At 46.1% G+C, this 27518-nt stretch overlaps 1 protein-coding gene across 1 annotated transcript in view; it reads left to right on the forward strand.

Moving 5' to 3' along the window:
* Positions 1 to 237: 237 nt before the first annotated feature.
* Positions 238 to 27518, forward strand: part of CRACD (capping protein inhibiting regulator of actin dynamics) — a 36287-nt gene continuing 9006 nt past the window's right edge. Inside the window, exons 1-6 of the mRNA XM_057728758.1 lie at positions 238 to 357; positions 7834 to 7983; positions 10416 to 10484; positions 12991 to 13173; positions 13808 to 14242; positions 14375 to 16658. Coding sequence (XP_057584741.1) covers positions 238 to 357; positions 7834 to 7983; positions 10416 to 10484; positions 12991 to 13173; positions 13808 to 14242; positions 14375 to 16658 — 3241 coding nt within the window. The remainder of the gene's footprint in view (positions 358 to 7833; positions 7984 to 10415; positions 10485 to 12990; positions 13174 to 13807; positions 14243 to 14374; positions 16659 to 27518) is intronic.

Here is a 27518-nt window from a genome sequence, read left to right on the forward strand (position 1 = left end):
CGTTGTTGTGTTGGAGACATGATCCCTTATTCCTGTGAGATCCTTCCGGCTACCCAGCTACTTGGCTGACCCCTCGCAGAAAAGGACACCATGATGAAAGTGCTTTCTGAATGAGACAGGGGTTGCGGGTAGAGTCCCCTAAACCAGGAGGAAAAGGAGACTGAATTGCCAAAAGGAATCTGGTCATCCGAATAAAATGAAGCACATGATTTGCATTCCAGGTCCTTCAACTATTCTATGGGAACCCGGGCGTTTTCCCATGACAGTATTTTTATCCCTGATGGGGGAGCAGAGAGTGAGCAGACAGTTCAAGCAATGTCACAGGACAACATCCTGGGCAAAGTCAAAACTCTTCAGGTAAGACAGCTTGAGATTGGAGGGTCAGAGCCCCAGGAAGGGGCCCAGCTACGGAGGGAAGCGGGAAGAGTCCCTGACTTGGCCTTGAGTAATGAATTGGGAGGTCCAGGGGTGGCTTCTGGTCAGGATGTTCGCTTTCTCAGACCTCACTCAGTTCTCTGGGAGCCTCTGTCCACCTGTGAGAAGTACACTGTCGCTGTCGTACCCACCTGCATTACACCCCTTCTTTTCTCTCAAGTTGTCCCCGCATTTTTAACTGGACCTAATAAGGATGAGTGCCCTAGAGAAGCTGCAGAGCTTGGGTGAAAGGAAAGAGCTCCTGACCATTAAGTGTTGGCATAATCCCTGAGCACAGGGTTGACTGTCAGCTGAGGCTGTGCACGGCACGTGCTCCCTTTCCAAGTCTCCATACTTGGGCAGTGAACAGTGAGACTCCATTATTCTGTTGTGTTTGTAAATCTGGCTCCCCTGAGCCCCTCTGTCTCAGAGGGGTGCCGTGAAGCTCTTCAGCTTCCTCTGTGTTCACACTGCAGATTTGGGCAGTTTTCCTCCATACAGTTGACTCAGACGGTAGGTAGCTCCTTAATAATGAAAATATAATAATAAAATCATTCTTCACTACATGAGACAAGTAGTAAATGAGACTGAAATAATGGGAAATCCAGGAAAAGCAAGGGGAGCAGAGGCCCCTGGGATCTGACTACGTAGGTTTGCCTGAGAGCTTAGTAGACCTCACTTGAAGCACTAGAAGTAGACCTCACTAGAAGCACTTCTCTGAGCTGGGGGTACTTGGAGGCAATCCAGACTATGAACGGGAGACTCTGGTTTGCTGGTTTCCATCTGTTTCTAAGTCTGCAACAATGAGTGAACAAATAAAGAAATGAATGAATGAACCAGCACAAAAAAAAAGGGGGGGGACAGCTGGCTTGAATAGCTACTAACACTCAAAATTTTCTATTTTCTTGGAATATTCTTGTTTCTACTGAATATGAGCAATGTATTTTGCGATCTGTGTTTGGTTACATATTTCTCACACCCTCAGCTGAATGTAGCATATGGTGAGCTGAGAAATAGCCAACACCCTGAAACCACACCCAGACTTGCCTAGATCTTTATACCTACCACACCACTGCCCAAGGCCGCAGTCCTGCCCCTCAGGACTCACCTAGGCACTTCCTTCAAACGTCAGCATTTCCTAACCAGCTCCCTCACTAGTTCTTGGTTCTTGTTGGTTTACTGCTACATGTTTTATAGACTCAGAGGAGAAAGTAAGCGGCCACCTCTCGTAAGTTGGAGAAGGGGGAAGGGTGGTGATGGCCACAGAAAACCTTGATCCCCTCCTCCTCCTTCCTTCTTGAAGTCTTCTGATTCCTGGAATATTATTCCTAAGAAGTAATGAGCCCTCGTGAGATCCCCTTTCTAAGGGGAATGACTTACAGCTTTCAGTCTACAAAACAACTGTATTTTATAAGACCTTTCAAGGAGTTCTTTAAAAATTAGGTAATAGTCTGTTGTCTTAAATGGTATCAGCTTTATAAGGTCACACCACATGCCACTGCCACTCCAAGAAGTGGATTTAGAGTTGTCAAAAATAGATAATTCTGCAGGATTGAAAATATAGAAACTCCATAGAAATAATGCGAATACCAGTTGTTCGTATTAATGATGTAAGGCTAAGTGTAAAGAATCTGATCTCATAATTAATAAAATGCGAAAACAACTCACTTCTCTGAGCAACAATTCTGTGAATATAGGAGAAGAAATGTGAGTTAAGAGAATAGCTATCTAATTTGAGTGCTCTCCTTTGGACAATACCTGCTCACACGAGGTCTGCCTAATTTTGCTTCTGCGGCATGGATTTACAAGCTTCCTTACAGCTCTAAGGTTATGTTTTTAAACAATAAAATAAGAGATTTTTGCTCTTCGAAGAGGGAAATGGGGACCATTATCATAGCAAATGTGATTTTTGGAGTGACATAAGATATAACTGTATCACCCCCAAAAGACTGTGCTTTATTTTTCAGTCGACTAAGCAGTATGTTCCTGGTAAGTCGTAGAAATAGTAGTTAACTTTATTAACTTGCATGAATGCTTTGCATTTTCCCATAAAAACGTTATGCTGGTATCGATGCTTAGTAAGCAGCATAAAAGACCGCCCCCTCGTAGACTCCAGCATGGAATGAGGGTGTTTAGTTACGTCAGAGGCATGTATGTTTTTTATGTCTGAAATTGTCTTTGTGTATGTGTGTATGTTTTAGAGAGAGAAGTAATGGATAACACCTATTTGACAGTAAATGTCCTAGCAAGCTGATATGCCACCATTACTAAGACATTCTTTTGAAATGAGATTTCTACTGGAATGTCATTTAAAAAAAAAAAAAAGCCATTTTTCTCTGGCTTAAGAAACTTCCCAGCCCTTGGAAACCAGAGCCGCGCTTGTAATGACTGCACTTGGAAAGGCTGCCCCCTAGTGTCCATACATGGTCATCTCAGCCAGAGCTGTCCTATGTTGCACCCGTGATGGTTTGTATCTGTCTGCTGATGCTGAGTACAGAATGACTGAATACAGCATAAATAAGCCTACTCTTTTCTGAACAAAGTGAACCTACCACCTGTCAAAATTTCTGTGGCAAACAGTTGAATCTTTAAAAGAAAAATTACCTTTATTTTCCCTGGGTATAAAAATAATGTGCAGAGTGAGAACAGATTTAAATATACAGGACAGTTGTAGGGACAGAAACAACAATGGTGTCCTTTTTGAGGACCCTATCCATTAACAGTCGGTTGTTCTATGGCCAGTGGGTGAAATGAAAAGCCCCTGCCAGGCCTCTGCCACCACCTGGCTGTGCAGCCTTGGAGCAAGTCATTTAACCTCTCTGACCCTCATGTTCCCTATCTGAAAAATAAGAGGATGCATGTGAAGGATGATCTGAAGAGCCCCTCCAGTTCCTGAAATCTGCCATTTATACAAAATCACTGTTCACCTGCTATAGCACGGAGTGGCTTTGTAAGCTTTGCACTTCATTGCATTTGGACTGCAATGACCTTGATGTTCCCTACAGCTGCCCAGAGCACAGACTGGGGAGGTGGCTGTTTATTTCAGATCAAATCAGGCTGTAAAGTGCATGTGTACCTACTGATGACAAGACTGAGGAACATCACAGTCTAAGCCGGCAGGTGATTTTTAGAATTATACCAGACCTTTGTCAGAAAATACTTAGTCTATTAGTCCACGGACTGTTTAGCTCAGGAGGGTAAAACCTCCATATTCAGTAGCTGCTATGTCCTGCTGAGCTGGATTTCACTTTAAAATGCAGAAGTGTCTTGCCTTTGAGGATCTGGGCACCTCATGCAGCTGTCAAGGACACAAAGAATAAATACCTGCTCTTAGCCACTTCTGCACAGAGCGAATGTCTTTAAATCTGTGTGCTTTTGATTTTGCTTATTCTTTTAAATTCATTTTAACTATGGGAGTATCTGTAGTTCGCTCAAGAAGACAGCAACTTTATTTTTCTTCTGCCTTGTTCTTAGAGATGTGGTCTGAAGGATGGCTGTGAGAAATCTGGGGAAATCTAAACTGGCAGTGTGAGAGCTGCAGAATATGATGTGCTTGGAATTTCCACACCATAGGAAAAAAGCCTCATAAATATGGATGTGCATGCCTATAACATCATTCTCCAGCATTCCATATTACAGCAAAATGGCCCAATTTGAATGAATAAAATATTGCCCTTTTTAGCTCACATCCCAGTCTAACAGTAACTCCATTCATAGCCGCAAGTAACAGGGACTCAGTTTAGGCACAGCGGTTCCACTCTCCCCTCGGTTATTATCTCAGTACATATAAAGAATCCATGGGTATGGGTTTTTTATATATATGGAGTGGTACTAGTTTATTTCCCTGAAGACTGAAGGGCAAGCTCATCTTAACAGACTGGTTTTCAGTGATTGCTTGTGTCACAGTTCTTCCCATGACAATGCCTGAATAGTAGGCAGAATAAAAGTCACCAAAAAGCCACATTTATCCCCGTATTCAATTCACTCGACACCTGAGATTGCCAGATAGGTTTCAGCAGTCACCTTTTAGTTGTCAGTAAATCACACAGAGTGTCCAACAGCCCAGTCTCCTTCGAGTCAGCTGAAAGAAGCACTTGGAGCAGGAACCACAGGGCAGTGCAAGAACCTTGGCCTTGAGAGCCTGAGGCTCCGTCACCATGGCCTTGGACCTTCAGTTCTGCCCTGGCCTGTTGCACTGTCTCATCCCCCGCCACTGCAGGGTGTGTCTGTGAAGACAGTCCTTTGTCTGGACAAGGCTGCAGCCCTATCCCTAGACGATGGCCGTCATTTCTTTTCATCACCTGGGTTCTCCCCTCCTCCACCCCACTCCCTCCTCCCCGGCTCCCTCGCCAGCAGCTGGAACTTGTTTTGTCCGGAGGGATTTTAAATCAGCTGCTTTATGGAGGTGCTCACGGTCATTCTCAAAGGCAACAGCATTGTGTTTCTTTTGCCAGGATGAACATATCCATGACAGAAGTCAACCCTTTGATACACACACACACATCCTCCCTCCCTCCCTCCCTCCCCCCTCCCCCTCCCCCCTCCCTCCTCCCTTCTCCCCCTCCCTCCCTCCCTCTCCCTTCTTTCCCATCTCCCCACCTCCACGCCCTCTTTCGTTAACTCTCTGCTTCATTTCTTAACATCCCTCTCTCCATTTCCCAGCTTTAGTCCCTGTGCCTTATTTCACCTGTTCTTATTGCATCTAATATTTTTTCCCATGTTCTCTTTCCTTTTCCATTGGTAGCCACGATAGCCATCCCATCTTTGGAGTTTCAGTCTAGACTGTATTTACATTTTGCCATATATATATATATATATATATAGTATCCTAAGCATCAGGGTGGACCAACATCAGTGTTCTAAAAAGTGCCCTAATGAAGAATAATATCAGCATATTCATTTTTGTGTGTGTGTGATGGTGGCAGAAATCCTAACTAAAGGGCATTAGGGTATTAAGCCAGGTTCTCCTTGGAAGCTCATTAAAGAATTATTCTTTCCGTTATAAGTAGAAGAAATATTCTCATCTTAGACATTCAAGAGCGTTGGTAGATGGCACGCCCAGACAACAGGAGATGTCTCAGTCTGAGGCGACTGGGGAAAGTTTCCAGCTCTTGACCAGCACTCCTGGAGAAGGGATAACCGGTCGCAGAAGGCTGGGCTGGGAGTCCGAGAAGGAACCCCTGCCAGGCTGTCACTAAGATGCAGGAACTCTTCCTGCCACTTCTGCCCAGGTCCTCGTTCCTCTCCCACAGGGTAGCAAGTGAGACGGGCCTATGGCTTTGTGACACCGTGTCCTCTTGTCTGACACCATCGGCTGTTCTAACCGTGCCTGCTTATTGATCTGCTTAGAGTAGATACTAACTGCCGCTTCCTGCTAAACTTGTTTTTAGAAGACACCCTTTTTCAGCCTTCTCCTCCCCGAAACCCTTTTGGGCTGCTCAAGCTGTACTTCACTGGCTGAACTCGGGCTTTTGATGTGTGCTCCCTCCCTGTGGTGTCAGGGAAGCCAGGCTCAGGCTGAGATACCAGCAGATCAACTACGAGTCCTTGTCTCTCTGTGCTCCTGACCTGGCATGCTGGGGTGCCCGGGGATGTGGGGAGGGGGGCCTAAAGTTCATCTCTTTCATGTCTCTGCCATCTCACCGTCCACCATGCAAGGCCGAGGGGCAGCTGAGTGAAGGTGGGTAGAGTTTTCACCCTTGAGTTCAGAGAGAAAAGGGGCATATTTCCCTGGAGGGAGCCCTCTGCTCGGGAACTTCAGTAAGGTGGTGAAAATGCTGCATCCTCTCTCTCTGCCCCTATAAGAAGAAGGAAGTGCGATGTCAAATTTATGAGAACCAGTGGAGTACGATGAAGATAACACCAAGTGTGTTTTAGAAGATGTGGATTCAGATCCCTTTGGGACCACTCATTCTTTCCATAAGCTTGGGCCAGTCACCTCTCCCCCACTGGACCTCTGACTTTTTTTGTAAAGTGAGTGGGTTGGATAATGTGATTGCTAAGGCTTTTTGCAGCTTTGTGGGATTAAATATTAGCCATATTGAAGATAAATATCAGATAACGTATTCTCTTTTTTTTTTTTTTCCTTTGAAGCATAAAAAGACTGTGAAACCCAAGTACCTAGATCTAGAGCAGTAATTCTCAGCCAGAGGCGATTTTACCCACCCAGGGGACATTGGACAACGCCTGGAGGCATTTTTGGTTGTCTAAATAGGTTGAAGAGGGGTTACTAGTAGCATCTGGTGTCTGAAGGCCGGGGTGATGTTCAACATCCTACAGTGTACAGGAGAGCTCCCCACAGCAAAGAATTACTTGGCCTCAGATGTCAGTAGAGCTGAGCTTGAGAATCCCTGATGTAGATTCAAGCAGTAGTTTGCACAATATATTCAATTCAGTACTGTAGTCTTTCAGATGACCACAGCTTACCTCTTTTTCTTCCTGAATGTCATTCACTTTCTCTACCCATTAAATATTTTATATCTAATATATCTAGCCATTAAATATTTTGCCTCTTATTAAAAACTATTATGTATATTTATTTTTCTTAAGGGAATATAATTCCTTTTTTAATCTGGCTTTTCTCTAACTCTAAGTACTATTTATCTTTCTAATTTCTATCCTTTGTTTTTCCCTCCTTCTCCCCAGTCATTCAGCTCCCTCTCACCAGTGATCAGTCCCTCTTTGGCCCTTCCTCCGGCCTCCTTCTCTGTGCCTTCCCCACTTGGTTCCTTCTGGCCCATAGGTCACAGTGGGTAGCTGCAGCAAGGCAAAGAGGCCGTCCTATTGGCAGGACAAAATTGCTTCCATCTTTTCTGTGAACTCAGCATCAATCATGGAAAGACTTGTGGGCCCTGGGGCCTTCTTCCACTTGGCAGTGGTACCCACTGTAACCCGAGCAGGATGTTCAGGCTAGGGGCTGATGAGGAAGCTAGATGAGACATAAATATTCAAGGGGAGTGTGTCCAAAAGGGGCTGGAGGGGTCCCATGTTTGTGCAACCACAAGGGTCCTGATTTCCCCCAGTGGTTCTTATATTTCATGAAACTATTTTCTAAACAATTTTTGTACCTTTAAAAGACTTTTATATAAATAAATTTATAGGTTAATCAAAAAATTTTTGTCATACCCAACTTTCAGATCAGAAATACAGTCTCTCGCCCCTCTGGAAATATTGGCATTTGCATGAAAGAGGTGGCTGGATGAAAAAGCTCATGGCTCGAAGGTGGAAAAGAGAAAAGAAATACCGGGAAACAGATTCAGTTATTCCAGGACTGCATCAGGGTTTACTGGCATGGTGTCTAGGCTAGAAACCAGTCGTGTACAGAATATGCCTCAGTGCCTGCTAGCTATGGGGAAGTCGGTTGTGGTTATTGTGGACCGCTTCACTGCTTCAGAACGTCTTTCTTTTGTTTCTCTCCAGCGACAGTTGGGCAAGAACATCAAGTTTGGGCAGCCACCACCCAATGCCATTCCCATGAAGAAGGCAGACAGTGACGAGGATCCGTTCTTGACCAGTCCCATGGAAATTGTGACTCAGCAGGACGTTATCCTCTCAGACGCTGAGAACAAAGTAAGGCTCCTCCAGGGAATGACTGGATTGCTCACAAGCCCAGGAGGGTGCTAGGCAGTGGGCAGGGCGTTAGTAACCCCGAGGTCTGCAGTGTGGGGAGTACGGTGGGAGGAGCTTTCCTGATGAGTAGCCCAGGGCTGGAGGGCACTTCCGGGGCAAGCGCCTTGATCTGCAGGGGGGCCAGCTTGGAAGAGAGGGAGGCAGGGGAGACGTGCCTTTTGCACCCGCTCTTCCCAGTGTCTTCCACTTACTCTCAGAGACTCGGGCTGGCCCACCTCTTCTGGGAGCCTTGCCTGGCCTCACCTCCAAGCTGCGCTATCTCCTCTGGGCCTTAGCTGTACATCCCAAGTGCTTCCTACACATCTGTACTCCGTCTGCATCTGTCTCCATGTACCTGTTTTCTCTCCATCTCTAAACATTGAGTTCCTTGAGGACAAACTGGATCTTACATGTCTTTGTCTCCCAAGGACGTCGTTACTGCTTACCTAGGAGCACTGAATGATGACTTGTCAAATTGGACTAATTTAAAGGAAAATGAGAAAAGAAAGAAGTAGGTGTTCAACAAGACAGAACACATCAAGCACACCAGCTTGAACTCTACTTAGCGTGGGGAAAAAAGTCACACTGGTCCAGCACTATCCTATCTAAATTTGGTCTCTTGACACTTTGAAAGAAACACTGTGAGCATATCCTGAAACGAGAGTCCCTCTAGAGGCAGCCGAAGGGGCACCCTCAGGCCTTTTATGGGAAAAGGAAGAAAAGTCCTACCAGTAGCTAGATAAACGGTTCTCTGGCTGAGGCTCTGAGTCTTCGCATGCTTAAAAGAAAGCATTCTCTGTGCTGCACCTGAAGTGCCCTTGTCGGTGTTATTAAAATGCTCCTGAAAGAAGTGGTGTTTGTTACTAGCTACTATATCATAAGAGTAGAACGAAAGATAAGTGACTTGCAGAGCAAAGGAAGGAAGGAAAGAAAAGACGGACAGTCTCCTCTGTTGTCCATCGCTGCCTGCACCTGGCGCCCACACACGTGGGTGGTGGCGAAGCAGGCACGGGGCCCGTCTCTCCCGCTGGTCCAGCAATGCTCTCTCCGGCCTCTTGAGTGCTGGGCGGCAGCGCTGGCCATCAGCCTTGATTCAGGGGTTTCCTATGGACCAAGGCAAAAGCCTTCCCTGTTCCTGAAGATCTAACAGGTGCAGGGCACTGTGGCGCTGATGGGGGAGAAGGAGGGTCATTCGTTCAGCGGGTGCTTCCCCAGCGGTGGGCATCACAGAGATGGGCCGGATTAGACAGGGGGCTGCCTCTGTGTCGTTTACATCCTGAGGAGAGTCAGACAGCAAACAAGTCCACAAAGAGATACATGTCAGAATGTTGGATTAATAAAAATGTTGCACAGAAAATAAAACAGGGCGATGGAAAAGTGAGTAATGTGGTTGGAGAGAGGTTGCTTCTTCAGATGAGGAGGTCAGAACAGCCATGAGCAGACCCAGAAGGGGTGAAGGGTGTTCTAGGAAGAGCCAGTACAGAGGGCCGGAGGTGGGACTGAGCTTGTCCTGAAGAAGGAACAGAAAGCAGGCCAGTGTGGATGAGGGCAGAGGGTAGGTAGAGCACAGTAGAGAGGCTGGAACGTGTAGATCACAGGAGAAGGGGTGAATTTTGTTCAAGAAGTAATAGGAAACCCCTGAGCAGTTTTAAGCAGGGCAGTGATACTCTGATTTGTGTTTTCTAAAGATGTTTCTAAGTGTGGGGCAGAACATGGACTGAGGCAGGGCAAGCTGATGTAATAGCTCTGGAAGTGATGGTGAGACTCTTTTGTAAATAGATACAAGACAGAAGGTATAGCTGGTGCAGATGACATGATGTGCATGCACCCAGGGCAGGCAAGGCGACTGGGATGTGACTCGTTAGCCTTTTTCTTCTCTTTCCTTCCTCCCTCCTTACCTCCCTCCCTCCCCTCCTCCCCTGCTTCCTTCCTTCCAAGTTTTCTTGCCGCCTCTGCTCATCCACCTCCTCAGCCCAGCCGCCGTGTGCACCACTGCAGGGGCCCGCTTTCCTTCTCTGGCAGGTGAAGGGGGTGGAAGGCAGCCAGCAAAGCCGAGAGCTCTCAGGTTGGAGCCCTGCTTCCCAGGTAGGGTAGTGGCAGGGCAGCACCTGAGGTTCTGTCCGCAGTGGGGAACACATGAAGGACTGAGGTTGGAGAGCGCCTAGATGGGAAACATCTAGGGGACTCGGGGGAGAGGGGAGCACACACCAGGAGCCCTGGTGGAGTCCGGACATCGGCAGAGTCCCCCCACCGTGAAGCTGCCGGCTCTCTGCAGCCAGCGGCGCCCCTGCGTGGGGGAGGGGGTGGCCCTTGCCAGCACAGACGCTGTCTGGTTGTCTGCCCAGGACTTCCTGTGCTGGCATTTGACTTGAGCACTCTCTCTACTGTTCCAGTCCAGTGAGACGCCAAGTTCTCCGAGTCCTCTGAATCCTCCTGGAGCCAGAAGTGAGATGGAGGAGAAGGTAATATGATTTGAACTTGTGTATGTAGCTTCCTTACTTTAATTTCCAGTTTTCCTTTTGTTGGGTGATTTGCGGCTTCACTTTCCCACTCATAAATGCTACTTTCATCCATTACTTTATTTTTTTTTAATAAATTTATTTATTTAATTTATTTATTGGCTGCGTTGGGTCTTCGTTGCTGCACACGGGCTTCCTCTAATTCCTGTGAGCGGCCTCCTCCTTCATTGTAGTGGCTTCTCTTGTTGCGGAGCATGGACTCTAGGTGCGTGGGCTTCAATGGTTGCGGCACACAGGCTCAATAGTTGTGGTGCACGGGCTTAGTTGCTCCGTGGCATGTGGAATCTTCCCAAAGCAGAGCTTGGACCCGTGTTTCCTGCATTGGCAGGCGGATTCTTAACCACTGCACCACCTAGGAAGTCCTCGCCCATTACTTTAAATTCCTTCAAAATGCAACCAGTGGTAGATGTTGGAGCGTCTGTTTCTATGGCGATGCAACTGCTGGAACTGAACCCTGCTCTGAAAAATAGCCACACTCCCGCATGCCTGTGTTTGGAGTCTCAGGTGTTGGTAAAACACCTCAGGTGTTGAAAAAAACATTGAAAAACACCTGAAGGTAAACAGTCTGTAAGGAAAAGTCTCCTTCCTATTTAGAGAGGCCCCAAAAAAGACCTTTGCATTTCTCTACTGGTGTGTATTTTTGGCTTTTAACTTTTACACGGTCTACTGAGACCTGGGACGTTACCTGCAGCAGCCTAGGAAGCGCTGTGGAGATTATGTGCACCGCTTCTACAGAGGCCAGTCCACTCCCATGAGGACTTTTCACCTGCACAGGGATCCTGGCTCTTCCTGTGGTCTGGCAGACAGTACGCTGAGAACAGGGCATGTCCCTGAGTCTTGTGAGGGGAATGACTCGAGGCAGTTCCACCACCCAGATGAAGGGGCCCAGCTTGAATAACAAAGGAAACACCGCATTTAAATCTCAGCTTGAAATGCTTTATCTGTGTCTTCAATCTATCACTTTTGGCTCTAACTCCTTTTACTCATGCATCCATTAGGGGATGGAAATAAATGTTTAATTCATCTCTCTTCAACAGCAGTTTAGAATTTGACACCTATTATAAAGATAAGCATAAATAAATAAAAGCTTAGGAGACCAAAGGCTGGAATTATTTTTCCTTACTTCTGTGCTTCTTGTCATAAATTAACATTTACTGAGCATTCATTTTGCTCTTGGAGCTAGCTGGCTCCTTTATCTTTGTGCGTAAATATGGAAGGTAATTGCAGAAAGCAAAGCCATCAGCTAAATCCCAGTGACTGCACGAACACAGTCAAACAGGTGAACCCTGGCCTGGGCTGATGCGGAGCCTGTGTCTCAGCTGCCGGAGGAGGCAGTTGGGGCCGTGAGCGCCCTCTGCTGCATGGTGGTGTGCTGTGCAGGAGCCCTTGCCTCGCTGATTGCCTGTGGATACTCTGAAGTTACAGGCGTGGCTTCTTACCCTCCGATTCAGCGTGGCCTCTGAGCCTCGGTCTCTGTGACCTAACTGAATGTATACAGCTGGTCTGAGGTTGTGGTTTTTTTGTAAGTGACCACACCTGTATTACAGAGCTGCCAGCACTTCTGTGGTTCATCGTTTGAAGAATTGCTTTTCCCCTGAGTGTAAAACGTTTCTGCCCTTCACGTTCTCACCCCGGCCTCCTCCTTTTCGTTTCCGGTGCACCAGCACTCTGCAACTTTGCTAAAGTGATCGTGCTAAAACATGTTTGCTGATTAGAAATTTTATGCCCTAGGCAAAGAGGTTATACTTTATTGTTCCTTCATTCTCTTAACAAATATTTATTGAGCTCTTACCAAATGAGATTTGCTGCTTGGGCGTAAAGAGGATTGATAACAGAGGTGCAAAGATACATTCCTTGTTTGCAGTGGCTAAAGTAGGAGCTGAGGTATGTGTACACCATGTCAGCAGCAGTGGAAGGCTCTAGAATTACAGAGTTCTTAGCATAGAGATGAGCTAGTCCAGGGCTTAGCAAACTACTACTTATTTTCGGCCTTGTGGCCATAAGTTGCAACTACCAGACTCTACTTTGTTCTGCTCTTCGTTTGTAGCGCAGAAGCAGCCAAGGACAGTGGTGTGGCTGTGTACCAGCAAAACTTTCTTTACCCAGTCTTCAGGCAGGACTGGACACCCCCCCAACTATGTCTTACTGTCCCCTGATCTAATCTAACCCCCATATCATTCAGAGTAGGAATATTAGTCCCTGAAAGATTAAATGACCCTTACAAGTTAATATAGATATCACTGGCAAAACAGATACTCAGTGTCTTTTGATTCTAAAAGCAGTGTTCATTTCTGTGCCCACGAGCCCCTTCCCCCCCCCGCCCCCCGCTTCTGGCATCTCGTGGGCCAGGCTGAGCAAGGCGCAGGCTCCAGCAGGTGCCGCCATTCCAGGATTCCCTGCAGGTTGTTCCCTGATCTGGACTGACTTCATATTTCCATCTCCACTGTAGGCTGCTCCAGTTAAACCGTCTCGGCCAAAAAGGCACTTCTCTTCTGCTGGCACCATCGAAAGCGTCAACCTAGATGCCATCCCCCTGGCCATCGCTCGCCTGGACAACAGTGCCGCCAAGCACAAACTGTCTGTTAAGCCAAAAAACCAGAGGGTGTCAAGAAAGCACAGGCGACTTGTCGGGGTGCGTAGGGCCTGGCCGACCATGAATGCTGCCTCGCGGGGGGGTGCTGTGAGGGGCCTGTAGAAGGAACTCAGTCTCTCCCTGTCGGGGACGTGGCTGTGTTACAGGCACAAGGGTGAAGCGGCCCATTTCCTTTCCACCCTTTCTGACTTGTTGCCTGCTGGTGGCTGGTGGACCTGAGAGAGAGAGAGAGAGCCTTCGGAGGGGCTCCAGACACAGTTTACTTTGCAGCAGACAGATGGCCCACGTTCATGTGCCACGGCTTAGCCAGAGGTTCTTCAGTTTGATTAGACTTCGGAGTCACAAGTTTCAGGGGACGTTGATGACATGCAAATCTCATTTTTCCTCACGTCTCTAATGCTGGTCTGCCGGTTTTCCTATGATTATGCATGTGTATTAAGAAAAAGGAATTTGAGGATGACATATAGAGAGGAAACACAAAGATGAAATTCTTTTTCCCACACCCACAGTTTACTCTTGATGTGAGGGATGCCCAAGGCTACCTGTCTCTGTGTATGGAGAGAGGAACGTTGTCCCTCCTCTTGAGATTAGGAGGGCCACCCACATTGTGAATAGGATTGTAATGGTAGCCTGTGCACAAGGAAAGCTAATTCTGTTTCCTTTACCAATTTAGGACCGACAGAAGGAGCAAGGTGGCTTCCTGCATCAGCTGTCCCTGGACCAGAATGGACACCCTGGAGAAGACAAGCCAATTTGGCATGAAGAGGAGCCAGAGCCACTGGACTCGGAGGAAGAGAAGCGACGCCAAGAAGAATACTGGCGAGAGCTTGAGGCCAAGTGCAAACGGCAGAAGGCCGAAGCGGTGGAGAGGCGACGCCTGGAAGAGCAGAGGCTCCAGGCCCTGGAGAGGAGGCTTTGGGAGGAGAACAGAAGGCAGGAGCTCTTGGAGGAGGAAGGGGAGGAGGAAGAGGGAGAGGAGAGGGAAGTACAGCTAGAGGCAGAAAAGAGGCAGCGTGAGGAGGAGACGCAGAGCGCGGAAGAGCCAGGCAGCCGAGGTCCAGAGCAGGCGGAACAGGACGGAGGAGGTCGCCTGGCAGCCGAGGAGCCGGTGCGCCTGGAGACACACGCGCGGCGGGAGGAGCTGGAGGCTCGGGGCCGGCAGGAGGCCGAGGAGCTGCGGCGGGAAGAAGAGGAAGGAGCGCTGGAGGAGCTCAGCGGACTGGAGGAGCTGGAGGGGCAGAGGCGGCGGGCGGCCGAGCAGCAGCGGCTGGAAGAGGAGGAGAGGCGGCTGGAGGAGCTCAGGCTACGGGAGCTGGAGGCGCAGAGGCGGCGGGAGGAGGAGGAGGCATGGAGGCGGCGGGAGGAGGAAGAAAGACGGATGGAGGAGCTCAGAAGGCAGGAGGAGCTGGAGGCGCAGAGGCGGCGGGAGGAGAAGGAGGAGGCGGCGAAGAGGAGGGAAGAGCAGAGGAAGCGGGAGGACGAAGAAGCGAAGAGGAGGCAGGAAGCGGAAAAGAAGCTTCGGGAAGCACTGAGAGTGGAAGAGGACAGTCAGCCGCAGCTGGACCACAAAAGGGGCTTGAGGAGCCCATTTCAGAGCGACTTTGCAGAGAAAGCAGAAGAACAAGAACACCTGAAACTCGAGAAGCCAAAAGAAAGTTCTGAGGAACCGAGTATTTGGGTGAAGCAGAGCCAAGAGGCCACTGAGCCAGCAGGAGAGCAGCCGGGAAAGCGGGGGAATGTTCCCGGGGACCATGGCTGTGGACGGCAGGAAAAAAGGGAAGAGACCAACGCACAGCCGCCCCAGAAACAAGAGGCCCAGGTGGAAGAGGCGTTGGCTCCAAGAGAGAAGAAAGAAGCTGCTGCTGCAGAAGCGGACAGAAAGGTGGAGGAACTCAGGTGGCAGGAGGTGGATGAGAGGCAGACCATGCCCAGACCCTACACTTTCCAGGTGTCATCAGGGGGAAAACAGATCCTCTTCCCCAAAGTCAATCTGAGCCCGGTGAAGCCCATGAAAGACGAGGGGCTCACCTCTGCTCCCCAAGAGCCAAAGGCCCCCAAAGCCAGCCCGGCCTCTCACACCCTCCCCTCATCCCTGAGCATCCCCCACACGGCCATTCTGGTCACGGGAGCCCAGCTCTGTGGCCCAGCCGTCAACCTGAGCCAGATCAAGGACACAGCGTGCAAGTCTCTCCTGGGCTTTTCAGAAGAAAAGAAGCACGTGGATGTCCCTGCCCTGGAGAACCCACCACGAGCCCCAGGCGACCCCCGGGCAGGCAGTGGGAAGACCAGGCCCCCACAGGAGTCTCCGAGCAGCAGCGTGGCCGCGCTGGCTGAATGGGCTTCCATTCGGTCCAGAATCCTGAAGAACACAGAGAGTGACCAGCGTGGCGAGAGAGACCAGTCTCGGCCGGGTGATGAACACATTCCCAGGGGCCGATGTGATTCCCGCGGGAACCTCCGGAGGACCCCGCCGGTAAATGCAAAGTTCTCCATTAAGCCTGCCTGGCAGAAGTTCTCTGATGGGGGCGGGGAGACCTCCAGACAGAACACAGAAGCCGAAAGCATTAGGAAAAGATCCGTGCCCGGATCCAGCGAAGAGGCTGCACCCCAGCGCCCAGCTACTGATGCTAAAGAGCCTGTGAAGGGTTTAGAGAAACCGGGGGCACACCAGGAGCCAACGGACACCACAGAGGGGTGCAAATTTGCCAAAGACCTTCCATCTTTCCTTGTTCCAAGCCTTCCTTACCCTCCACAGAAAGCAGTGGCCCAAGCAGAGCCCATGGCCACTTCAGACAGCGAGAACACAGGTGGAGTAGGAAAGCCTGAGCCCGTGATGCCAGGTGGGGAGGATAAAGCTTCCCCCTTTGGAATAAAATTGAGACGGACCCACTACTCCTTGCGCTTCCACTGCGACCAGCAAACAGAACAAAAGAAGAAGAAAAGGCACAGCAGCACAGGGGATGGCATCGATGCGGTGCCGTCAGCCCCAGGGAGCAGGACTGGGGAGACAGAGACTGCGCCCCTCAAGCATGGCCCGTCCCTCCCCCTGGAGAGGAAGCCAGCCCCGGCCGCCTGGAAGGACTCTGCTGAAAGCCCTCCCAGCCACTCTCTTCCTGCAGCTCAGCCTGGGCCCCCACCAGCCAGCAGCCAGCCCCCGGCGCCAGAGCAGGACAAGGCAGCAAACAGAATGCCCTTGGCCCAGAAGCCAGCCCTGGCTCCCAAGCCCTCGGGCCAGACCCCGCCGTCCTCCCCGCTCTCCAAGCTGAGCAGGCCCTACTTGGTGGAGCTGCTGGCCCGCCGGGCGGGGAAGCCCGACCCGGAGCCCAGCGAGCCGTGCAGGGAGGGCCGGGACAGGGGGGACCCCTGGCTGCCCTCACCCTCGCCCCCGCCGCCCCCTGAGGAGAGGAAGGAGCAGAAGCGGGAGGAGGAGGAAGAGGTGGAAACAGAGAGGAAACCAGCTTCCCCGGCGCCTTCTGCCACCCTGCAAGAGAAGCCTTGCCCAACACCCGAGGCCGGGAGGAAAGGTGCGTAGCCGTGGGTCGCAAAACCCTGCCTCTGTCCGGCCTGGTGTCCGTGCCCAGGGCCGGAAGTAGCCCCTGGAGCTGGTGTTGGAGCACTTCCCTTAACTAGAGGCTGGTGCCCCGTTCCCCAAGGGTCCTCAGTCATGAGTTGTAGTGAAGCTCTTTACTTTGCGTTACAGTTTTGGAAATGTGGACTGACTGTTGGGTGTCTGCAGCTCACAGGGTTAGTGATGCTCACCTAGCAAGTGATGAGTGGAGGTGCTGGCACAGACGGATCGCTTTCGATTGACAGTGGAAATTGAAATGTGGTCCAAGTTCATGCGGATGTCATTAATCTTTATGAGGGGCCCGTGCAGTGATGGTAAAGGCTGGAGTTTCTAGACCAGTGTCTGCTCTATCTCCGGGTAGTAGAAGTGCCAACGTGGGAAGTTAGGGGGCTTTAGACGGCCCCCGCGGAGCCTTTGTGTGTGTGATCGACTTTGTCTCAATTTTATGCACAATGCCCTGCATTTGCATCCTGGCCCCACCAGCGTGCCGCTGAGAAGCCCTCCTGTAAAGAAATTTTAGAGCGACCCTTACTCTTAGCTGCCTCATGTGTCCTCATACTGGATGTTTCGGGCAGCGTGGTGATCACTTGGATTGGCTTTGGGACCCCAAGAACCTTCATCTCATACTTTTTCTTTTCTGTTTTACAGAGCAGGTGGTCAGGTGTGGTTCACAGCCCAGGAAATTCCTCATATTTCTTAGAGAAATTCTCTCCTTAGGTTTTTTAGGAAAGGTTTAGGCAATTTAGATTTGGGGCGATTTTTAAAGAGAAAAGAGCTGTTTCTCAGGGACGTTGGTTTGGTTACTTGCCTTACAGAAGACCCTGTTGTCCGTTTTAACCAAGCCTTGCTTGGTTTCCTCAACCAGCATGTTGATCAGCAGGGTCCAGACCATGTCTCCCTATGGGTTTCTGTTTGTCCTGCTGAAGAGGAGCCCGTTTTCAGTTGTTGTTGCTCTACCTCTGCTGGGCTCTGGGGGATAGCCATGGTAAAACCCCACAAAGCCTGTTAAGAGCTGTGCCTTAGTTTCCCTGTGGCCTTGTGGGTCTCGTGGGCATAGGCCCCATAAGCTTTAAACTGTAAACGCAGTGTGTCTGTGAGGGGAATGGAGTTCAGGACCCTCCTGTGTCACCCTCTTGAACTGGAACCCCCGTGTTCAGTTTTGACATTAGCTGTCGTGTTGTTAGCTTTGGTGGTATCATCAGAGTTCCTCTCACAGCCTGACCAGCTCTACCATTCTCTTATCTTCTCCCAGAGAAATAACGCTCTGTTCTGCTTCTTTCTCCTAGAGAGATTCTGACAATTTTCTACCAAAAACTGTTGCTGCCCCTGTTTTCTCTCTCAGTATCCAGGTTCTGGGCTAAAAGTCTCTGCTAATTGAATTTTTCTTTATTTGGTAGAAAAGAAGCGCGAGAGCAAGGACCATGTAGTGGTCTCTACCTAAGACCACTCGGGTTTTACACGCCCTCGGACTCCAGGCCTGGGGGGACCAAATTTGTTTAACTGAACATCTTATCAGGATAAAAATGCTAAGCCTGGACCATCTTATCAGGATAAAAATGTTAAGCCTGGACCTCCAATTTATTTGTTAATTGCATATATAGATTACAATATTAGCTAAAACCCATGGGCACCATGTGCACTTAGGGTGAGGTTCACTGAAACAACAATGGATGTAAATCCACATTGCAAGTCGTGGTGCCACTTTTTATGTTCTTTGGCCAACTTCTTGTCAAATCTGATTTCTTCACAAAGTATCAGGCAAAGAGCCTGACAGCTCTGCTTTGTTCTTATGCTTGCATTATTAGTGGTATAGTCAATCTGTGGTTTGCTTGCTGGAATTTCTTTACACCATTTGTCCATTTCATAACAGATCATTTGATACAAAGAAGATATGATATGCCATAAACTCAGTGAACTGCCGAACCTCACAATGCTAATAAGCAAAACAAGTGAGGACAAGAGTGCAAGTGCTCTCCTTACGTCACATCACAGTGCTCCCAGCTTCGCTCCGGAGTCTGTCTGTCTGTATTTATTTTCAGTTTCTTAAAATTGAAGTGTAGTTAATTTACAACATTGTGTTAGTTTCAGGTGTCCAGCATAGCAATTCATATTTTGTGCATTTTTTTTTTGCAGATTATATTCTATTAGGTTGTTACAGGAGATTGGGTATAATTCCCTTATTGCTTATATATTTTATGTATAGAAGTTTGTATCTGTTAATCCCATACTGGTAATTTGTCCTGCCACCTCCCTGTCCCCATTGGTAGCCATAAGTTTGTTTTCTATGTCTGTGAATCTTTCTGTTTTGTATACAAATTAGTCATTTGTATTATTTTTTTAGATTCCGCATGTGATATCATATAGTATTTGTCTTTCTCTGACTTTTTTCACCAAGCATAATATTCTCTAGGTCCGTCCATGTTGTTGCAAAAGGCAATATTTCATTCATTCTTATGGCTGAGTAATAGTCCAATATATATATGCCACATCTTATTAAGTCAGTTATCTGTTGACAGGCACTTGTGTTGCTTCCATGTCTTGACTGTTGTAAATAGTGCTGCTGTGAACATTGAGGTGCATGTATCTTTTCGATTTAAAGTTTTCGTTTTTTCCACATATGTATCCAGGAGAGGAATTGCTGGATCATATGGTAGTTCTAATTTTAGTTTTTTAAGGAACCTCCATACTGTTCTCCATAGTGATTGTACCGAGTTACATTACTGCCAACAGTGTAGGAGGGTTCCCTTTTCTCCACATCTTCTCCAGTATTTAGTGTCTGTAGACTTTTTGGTGACAGCCATTCTGACCTATGTGAGGTGATACCTCATTGTGGTTTTGATTTACATTTCCCTGATAATTAGCATCTTTTGAGCATCTTTTCATGTGCCTGTTAGCCATCTGTATGTCTTCTTTGGAAAAATGTCTGTTTAGGTCTTCTGTCCATTTTTTGATTGGGTTGTCTTTTTTTTCCCCCTCTGTTTTTTGGCTGTGCCTCACAGCATGCAGGATCTTAGTTCCCCGACCAGGGATCAAACCTGCGCCCCCTGCAATGGAAGCATGGAGTCTTAACCACTGGACCACCAGGGAAGTCCCTGTTTGTCGTTTTGATACTGAGTTGTATGAGCTGTTTGTATATTTTGGATATTAACCCCTTATTGTTTGCAGTGTTTGCAAATGTTTTCTCCCATTACGTAGGTTGACTTTTCATTTCGTTGATAGTTTCCTTCACTGTGCAAAAGCTTTTAAGTTTAATTAGGTTCCATTTGCTTATTTCTGCTTTTATATGTTTTGCATCAGGAAACTGATCTAAGAAAATATTGCTACAATTTACATCAAGAATATTTCGCCTGTGTTCTCTTTTAGGAGTTTTATGGTGTCATTTCTTATATTTAGATCTTTAAACCATTTTGAGTTTATTTTTGTGTATGGTATGAAAGAATGTTCTAATTTCATTGTTTTACATGTAGCTGTCCAGCTTTCCCAACACCACTTGCTGAAGAGACTGTCTTTTCTCCATTGTATATTCTTGCCTCCTTTGTTGTATATTAATTGACTGTAGGTGTGTAGGTTTATTTCTAGGCTCTCTATTCTGTTCCATTGATATATGTCTCTTTTTGTGCCAATATTATGCTGTTTTGATTACTGTAGTTTTGTAGTATAGTCTGAAGTCTGGAAGTGTTATACCTCCAGCTTTCTTCTTTTTTCTCAGGATTGCTTTGGCAATTTTGGGTCTTTTGTGGTTCCATACAAATTTTAGGATTATTTGTTCTAGTTCTGTGAAAAATGTCTTGGGTATTTTGATGGGGATTGCATTAAATCTGTAGATTACTTTGGGTAGTATGGCCATTTTAACAATATTCTTCCATCCAAGAGTATGAGACATATTTCTGTTTCTTTGAATCATCTTCAGTTTCCTTTATCAGTGTTTTATACTTTTCAGAATATAGGTCTTTGATCTCCTTGGTTAAGTTTATTTCTAGGTATTTTATTTTTTTGATGTAAGTGTATATATATATATATATACACACACTTATTTACTTATTTTGGCTGCATTGGGTCTTCATTGCTGTGCATGGGCTTTTTCTAGTTGTGGAGAGGGAAGGTTACTCTTCATTGTGGTGCATGGGCTTCTCATTGTGGTGGCTTCTCTTGTTGCAGAGCATGGCTCTAGGTGTTCAGGCTTCAGTAGTTTGCAGTATGTGGGCTCAGTAGTTGTGGCATGTGAGCTTCAGTAGTTGTGGCTCATGGGCTCTAGAGCACAGGCTTAGTAGTTGTGGTGGTGCATGGGCTTAGTTGCTCCAAGGCATGTGGGATCTTCCCAGACCAGGGATTGAACCTGTGTCGCCTACATTAGCAGGTGGATTCTTGACCACTGCGCCATCAAGGAAGTCCCTTTGATGCAATTTTAAGTGGGATTTTTTTTTACTTTTTCTGATAGTTTATTATTAATGTATATAAATGCAACAGATTTCTATTAATCATGTATCCTGCTACCTTGCTGAATTCATTTATTAGTTCTAATATCTTCTGTGTGGAGACTTTAGGGTTCTCTATATTGAGTATCATGTCATCTGCAAATAGTGACGGTTTTACCTCTTCCCTTCCAGTTTGGATACCTTTTACTTCTTTTTCTTGTCTGATTGCTGTGGCTAGGACTTTCAGTACTGTGTTGAATAGAAGTGGTGAGAGTGGGCATCCTTGTCTTGTTCCTGAATTTAGTGGGAAGGCTTTCAGCTTTTCCTGTTGAGTATGATGTTAGGTGTGGGTTTGTTGTAAGTGGCCATTACTATGTTGACGTATGTTCCCTCTATATCCACTTTGATGAGAGTTTTTGATGTGAATGGATGTTGAATTTTGTCAAATACTTTATCTGTGTCTCTTGAGATGATTGTGTGGTTTTTGTCTTTCCTTTTGTTAATGTGGTATATCACATTGATTTTTTTGTGTGTATGTTAAACCATTCTTATGACCCTGGAATGAATCCAACTTGATCATGGCGTGTGATCCTTTTTATGTATTGTTGGATTCATTTGCTAATATTTTGTTGAGGATTTTTGTGTCTGTATTCGTCAAAGATATTGGCCTGTAATTTTTTTGTAGTGTTTTTGTCTGGTTTTGGTATCAGGGAAATGGTGGCCTCATAGAATGAATTTGGGAGTGTTCCTTCCTCTTCAGTTTTTTGGGAATAGTTTGAGAAGGACTGGTTTAAGTTCTTTATATGTTTTGTAGAATTCTCCAGTGGAACCATCTGGTCCTGGACTTTTTGTAGGGAGTTTTTTGTTTTGTTTTTTAATTACCAATTCTATTTCACTTTTAGTGATCAGTCTGTTCAAATTGTCTGTTTCTTCTTGACTCAGTCTTAGCAGACTGTATGTTTCTAGAAATTTTTCCATTTCTTCTAAGTTGTCCACTTTGTTGGCATATAACTTTTCATAGTATTCTCTTATGACTTTTTATTTCTGTGATATTGGTTATTTCTCTTTCATTTCTTATTTTCTTTATTTGGGTCCTCTCTCTTTTCTTCTTATTGAGCCTGGCTAGGGGTTTGTCTATCTTTGTTTATCTTTTCAAAAAAATCAGTTCTTGGTTTTACTAATCTTTTATATTGTTTTTTTTTAATCTTTTATTTATTTCCTCTTTATGATTTCTTTGCTTTGGGCTTTATTTGTTCTTTTTCTAATTCTTGTAGGTGGTAGCCTAGTTTGTTTATTTGAGGTTTTTGTTGTTTATTGGGGAAGGTCTGTATTACTGTCAACATCCGTCTTAGGACATCTTTTGCTGCATCCCATAGATTTTGTAAAGTTGTGTTTTCATTTTTGTTTGTCTCAAGGTATTTTCTGATTTCTTCTTTGATTTCATCAATGACCCATTAGTTTTTATGTAGCACGTTGTTTAGTCTCCACGTGTTTTGTTCTGTTGCCTTATTGATTTTTCCTCTGGAAGGTCTGACAATTGATGTCAGTGTTAGTCTCCTACTATTATTGTATTATTGTCAGTTTCTCCCCTTATGTCTGGTAGTATTTGCTTTACTTAGGTGCTCCTATATTAGGTGAGTACATGTTAACAAGTATAATATCCTCTTCTTGTATTGATCCCTTTATCATTATATAATGCCCTTCTTTGTCTTTCTTTATGGCCTTTGTTTTAAAGTCTATTTTGTCTGCTATGAGTATTGCTACCCCACTGCTGCTTTCTTGTTATTTTCACTTGCATGACAAATCTTTTTCCATCCCTTCACTTTGTATATGACTTTTGCCCTGAAGGGAGTCTCTTGTAGGCAGCATATTATAGGTTCTTTTTTTTTTTATCCAGTCAGCCAATCTACGTCTTTTGATCGGAACATTCAGTCCTTTGACATTTAACATAAAGTAATTACTGATAAGCATGTACTTATTACCATTTTAATCCTTGTTTTCCAGTTGTTTTTATAGTTCTTCTATGTTTATTTCTTTTTATTTTTCCTTTTGCGGTTTGATTTTCTTTTGTAGTATGCTTCAGTTCCTCTATTTTTGGTTTTCATGAATCTGTTGTATGTTTTTGATTTGTGATTATGATGGCATTCCTGTATGTTGACCTATAACCATATCTATTTGCTTTAAACTGATAGTCACTGAAGTTCAAATACCTTCTGAAAGATCTAATTTCATACTCCCCTCCCTCACATTTTGTGGTTTTGCTGTCCTATTTTACATCTTTATGCATATCCTTTTACTGTTTATTGTAGTTATAATTGCTTTTATAATTTTTTTGTTTTTTAATCTAAGTACTGGATTATTTAGGTGATCTTCAACCTTACTCTATGTTTGCCTTTCCTATCATGATTTCCCCTTTCCTACAGGTTCTTGCTTCTTTTCTATTTAGAGAAAACCCTTCAGTATTTCTGTTATAGTAAGTTTAGTATTGCTGAATTCTTTTTGTTTTTGCTTGTCTGAGAAATTCCCTCTCTCTCCTCCCATTCTAAATGATCTTACTAGGTTGCAAGTTTTTCCCTTTCAGGACTGTGAATATATATGCCACTCCCTTCTGACTTGCAAAATTTCTGCAGAGAAATCAGCTCATAGCCTTATGGTGAATCCCTTATAAATGATTCTGTTTTTCTCTTGCTGCCTTTAAAATCCTCTGTTTAACTTTTGTCTTTTTAATTATGATATGTCTTGTTGTGGTTCTGTTTGGATTCATCCTGTTTGGGACCCTCTGAGCTTCTTGTACCTGGATTTCTGTTTCCTAATTTAGGTTTGGGAAGTTTTCAGCCACAGTTTTTTAAAATACATTTTCAATCCCCTTCTCTCCCACTTCTCCTTCTAGAACCCCTATTATGCATAGGTTGGCAAGTTTTATACATACCATAGATCTTATATGTTGCTTTCTTTCTTTTTTTTTTTTAATTTGTTTTTCTGTCTGGTGTTCTCATTGGGTGGTTTCCATTACTCTGTCTTCCAGGTCACTTATTCTTCCATGTCATTTAGTTGGCTCTTCATTGCTTCTGGATTGCTTTTTTTTTTTTTCTTTTATCGTGGCAATTGAATTATCTATTTTTTATAGTTTATTTATTTACTTATTTATTGGCTGCATTGGGTCTTCGTTGCTGCGTGTGGGCTTTCTCTAGTTGCAGAGAGCAGGAGCTACTCTTCATTGAGGTGTGCAGGCTTCTTGTTGGTGGCTTCTCTTGTTGTGGAGCATGGGCTTTAGACATGTGGGCTTCAGGAGTTGTGGCTCATGGGCTCTGAAGTGCAGGCTCAGTAGTTGTGGCACATGGGCTTAGTTGCTCCATGGCATGTGGGATCTTCCTGGACCAGGGATCGAACCCATGTCCCCTGCCTTGGCAGGCAGATTCTTAACCACTGAACTGCCAGGGAAGCCCCTAATTATCTATTTTTGATTGGCTCATCTTTCTAGTTTCTACTTCCTTGTTACAGTGATTTGCATTTCTATTAATAGCCATTTCTTATTCATTTACTTTTTTTTGTTTTTTCTCTATAAAAACCTACTTAATATCAATTAAAAGTTGAAATGCACTTAGTACTGGGTTTTCAACTCTATATTCTTTAAGCATTAAGAAAGCAGCTTTGGTTTTGGAAATAAAGTTTCTTTTACTTATGTTCTAGGTTTCCACAGCTTTTTTGTTCTGAACATTTTATTCCATCTTTATGTGGAGGAATAGTGAGGTGAAGGGAATTAGTTTTTCCATTAATATTTTGAATATATAGAATTTATACATCCATGTTCAATTAAGATCCTCTGTGACCTGAACTTTAGTCTCTTACCTTAAATTCCTTACTGCTCTCCAAACTAAAGAGTCACTTCTATTTAAATTAAGGGGTAATGACTTATATAAAAAACATACATTATGGGAATTCCCTGTGGTCCAGTGGTTAGGACTCGACAATTTTACTGCTGGGGCCTGGGTTCAATCCCTGGTCGGGGAACTAAGATCCAGCCAAAAAAAAAAAACCAAAAAACATGAAACAAAACAAATACGTATCATGTTTCTTTAAGTATTAGGTCCCCAATACATTTTAAATTAAAATATATGTATGTGGTGTGAGATACACATTGAAATATGAAATACTGGTTATTACAGCTGTTGTAGCAGCTTTTCCTGGTTAAGCATGTTCTTTGTCAATGAAAACTTTTAGTAATTTTCAGGCTTTAAGTTAACTCAACAGTTACATTTTTATCACCACCTTTTTGAATTGGGGTCTGGTAGACTGGTGAGCTGTGTTTCATTATTCTTTCAAGGAATTTCTTTTGCTCCTTTTTTAAAATTTATTTTGTGTGTGTGTGTGGCGCACGGGCTTAGTTGCTCCGCAGCATGTGGGATCTTCCTGGAGCAGGGATCGAACCCGTGTCCCCTGCAATGGCAGGTAGAGTCTCAACCACTGTGCCACCTAGGAAGCCCTTCTTTTGCTCTTTTAATTGGGAGTAGTTCCTCTGCATTTTCATTTTGCTTAATATTTCTCTTAAATTCATAGAGAAAGTTATCTGCTGTGGTCTTGCAGGAGTGTTTTTATGTGGGAGCATCCCTGTGTAGATTATGTGTGTCCAATGTCTTTGGTGTGAGGGCTGCTTTGATATGGATGCCAGCCATGTCTTTTCTCAGGGTGTGCTGGCCGTTACCACCTTGAGAAGTGGTGTGGTTGTTGTTGGGGGATCTAAAGCCTATGCAGGGTGTGAGATGGGACTTCCTCTCTGCTCTGTGGCTGTTGCCGCCCTGTTAGCAGCAAGGTCTGCTCTCCAGTTGTTGGAGTAGCCTTGTGGGTCGGGCTCGATCAGGCTCTGTCCCCTTTAGTGTATGCCCTGCCCCAAAAGGAGGGGATTGCTGAAGCAAGTGAGGCCCGTGCGCTTACAGAGGACCTGCGCACCTCCTCTGTAGGCGTCCGCGGCTCTGCTCAGACGCAGTCCAGGGTTACGTCCCTTCCTCCGTTGTGTTCATCCCAGATCTAGTGCCGGGCTGTGGTGTCGAGTAGGCTGGGGCTGCAGATCCGGGTGTTGTGGCCGCAGGAATTGAGGTGGCTGCGCTGCCACCAGGAAGGTGGGCTGCCTCTGTGGCAGTTTGTTCGCAGGGCCTGTCTGCCCTAGGTCCAGCGCTTAGCTGCGGTGTGGAGTGGGTGGAGCGCTCTTGCTAGGCTGGGAGACAAGCTGCAGCATGCTTCTGTGGGGCCGCCCGAGCGCATGCTGACAGTGGCCACCACCCCACCCGGATCACACCCCAGGCCCACAGTCTGTCTCTGCATAGCTGGACCGAGTCTTTTCCCAGGGGCCACTTGGCCCAGGTCTCACGCCAAGCTGTGGAGTGCAGTGAGTGGGCTGGGGTGTTCGCCCAGCTCGGACTGCGGAGTGCAAGGTGGCAGCCACCAGCTCTCTCCACCCTGATTGTTGACAAGCCAGTACATGCACACTCCTCACGAGCAGAGTCTAGGCTTCTCCAGCCCTTCTGTCTGTCCGAGAGGTTCTCCCAGCGTCCAAGGGGACTTGTCTCCTCCATGTAAGACACTAGGACTGGGATGCCAGGGCGAGGATCTGCCCATAGACCTTCTCTTCCTTTCAGATCCCTCTCAGGGGCAGAGTCCGAACTCTGCGCCTTTTTTCCATCCTACCCAATTATGTGGAAATCTTTCTTGCTGTTTTGGTTATATAGGAGTCCTTCTGCCAGTTTCCAGTTAGTGTTCCATGAAAATTGTTCTGCATGTAGATGTATTTTTGATGTGTTTGTGGCAGGAGGAGCTCTGTATCCTCCTACTCTGCCATCTTGACCCCTCCCTGCATCCAGAGTCCTTAAACATACCATTTGTTGTACACAAGTCTTCTGATATATGGGCTGAGTGAGATGTCTGCATCTGAGCATTCAATATTAGAAAAGCTTGATACTGTTATTTCCAGATTTTAAAATAGGTAAATAGAAATTTTAATCTTTTCTTTCTTTACTCTCAGTGAATTGCCTTGCATATCCTTTAGGGCACACACACATTTTTTGGAGACACTGATTTAGAAAGAGGTCTCCATTCCTTAGGTGGAGGTCAGCGAGGACCAATACCTGGGCCAAGGCACTGGGCAGGCATTGACTCTGAACCCATTTCAGTGGGAATGAAAATAGCAATGATAACCCGCCAGTGCTTTGATTACAGATATCGCCAGATATCTCATTCTGAGATGCTCACCTCCTTCTGGTGAGTAGAACAGATATTCAGTGGTCCTTTCTCATTCAGTGTCACGGCACATGTGGATCATCTTGGCTCCATTGTACAGGTGAGGACATCAGCATCTGGAAAGTTAGGTGACTTGCCTGCTCCTCACAGTGGCAAAGCCTGGGTGAGGA

Source organism: Hippopotamus amphibius, chromosome 3, assembly GCF_030028045.1.
Source record: "Hippopotamus amphibius kiboko isolate mHipAmp2 chromosome 3, mHipAmp2.hap2, whole genome shotgun sequence".
NCBI classification, from domain to species: Eukaryota; Metazoa; Chordata; class Mammalia; order Artiodactyla; family Hippopotamidae; genus Hippopotamus; species Hippopotamus amphibius.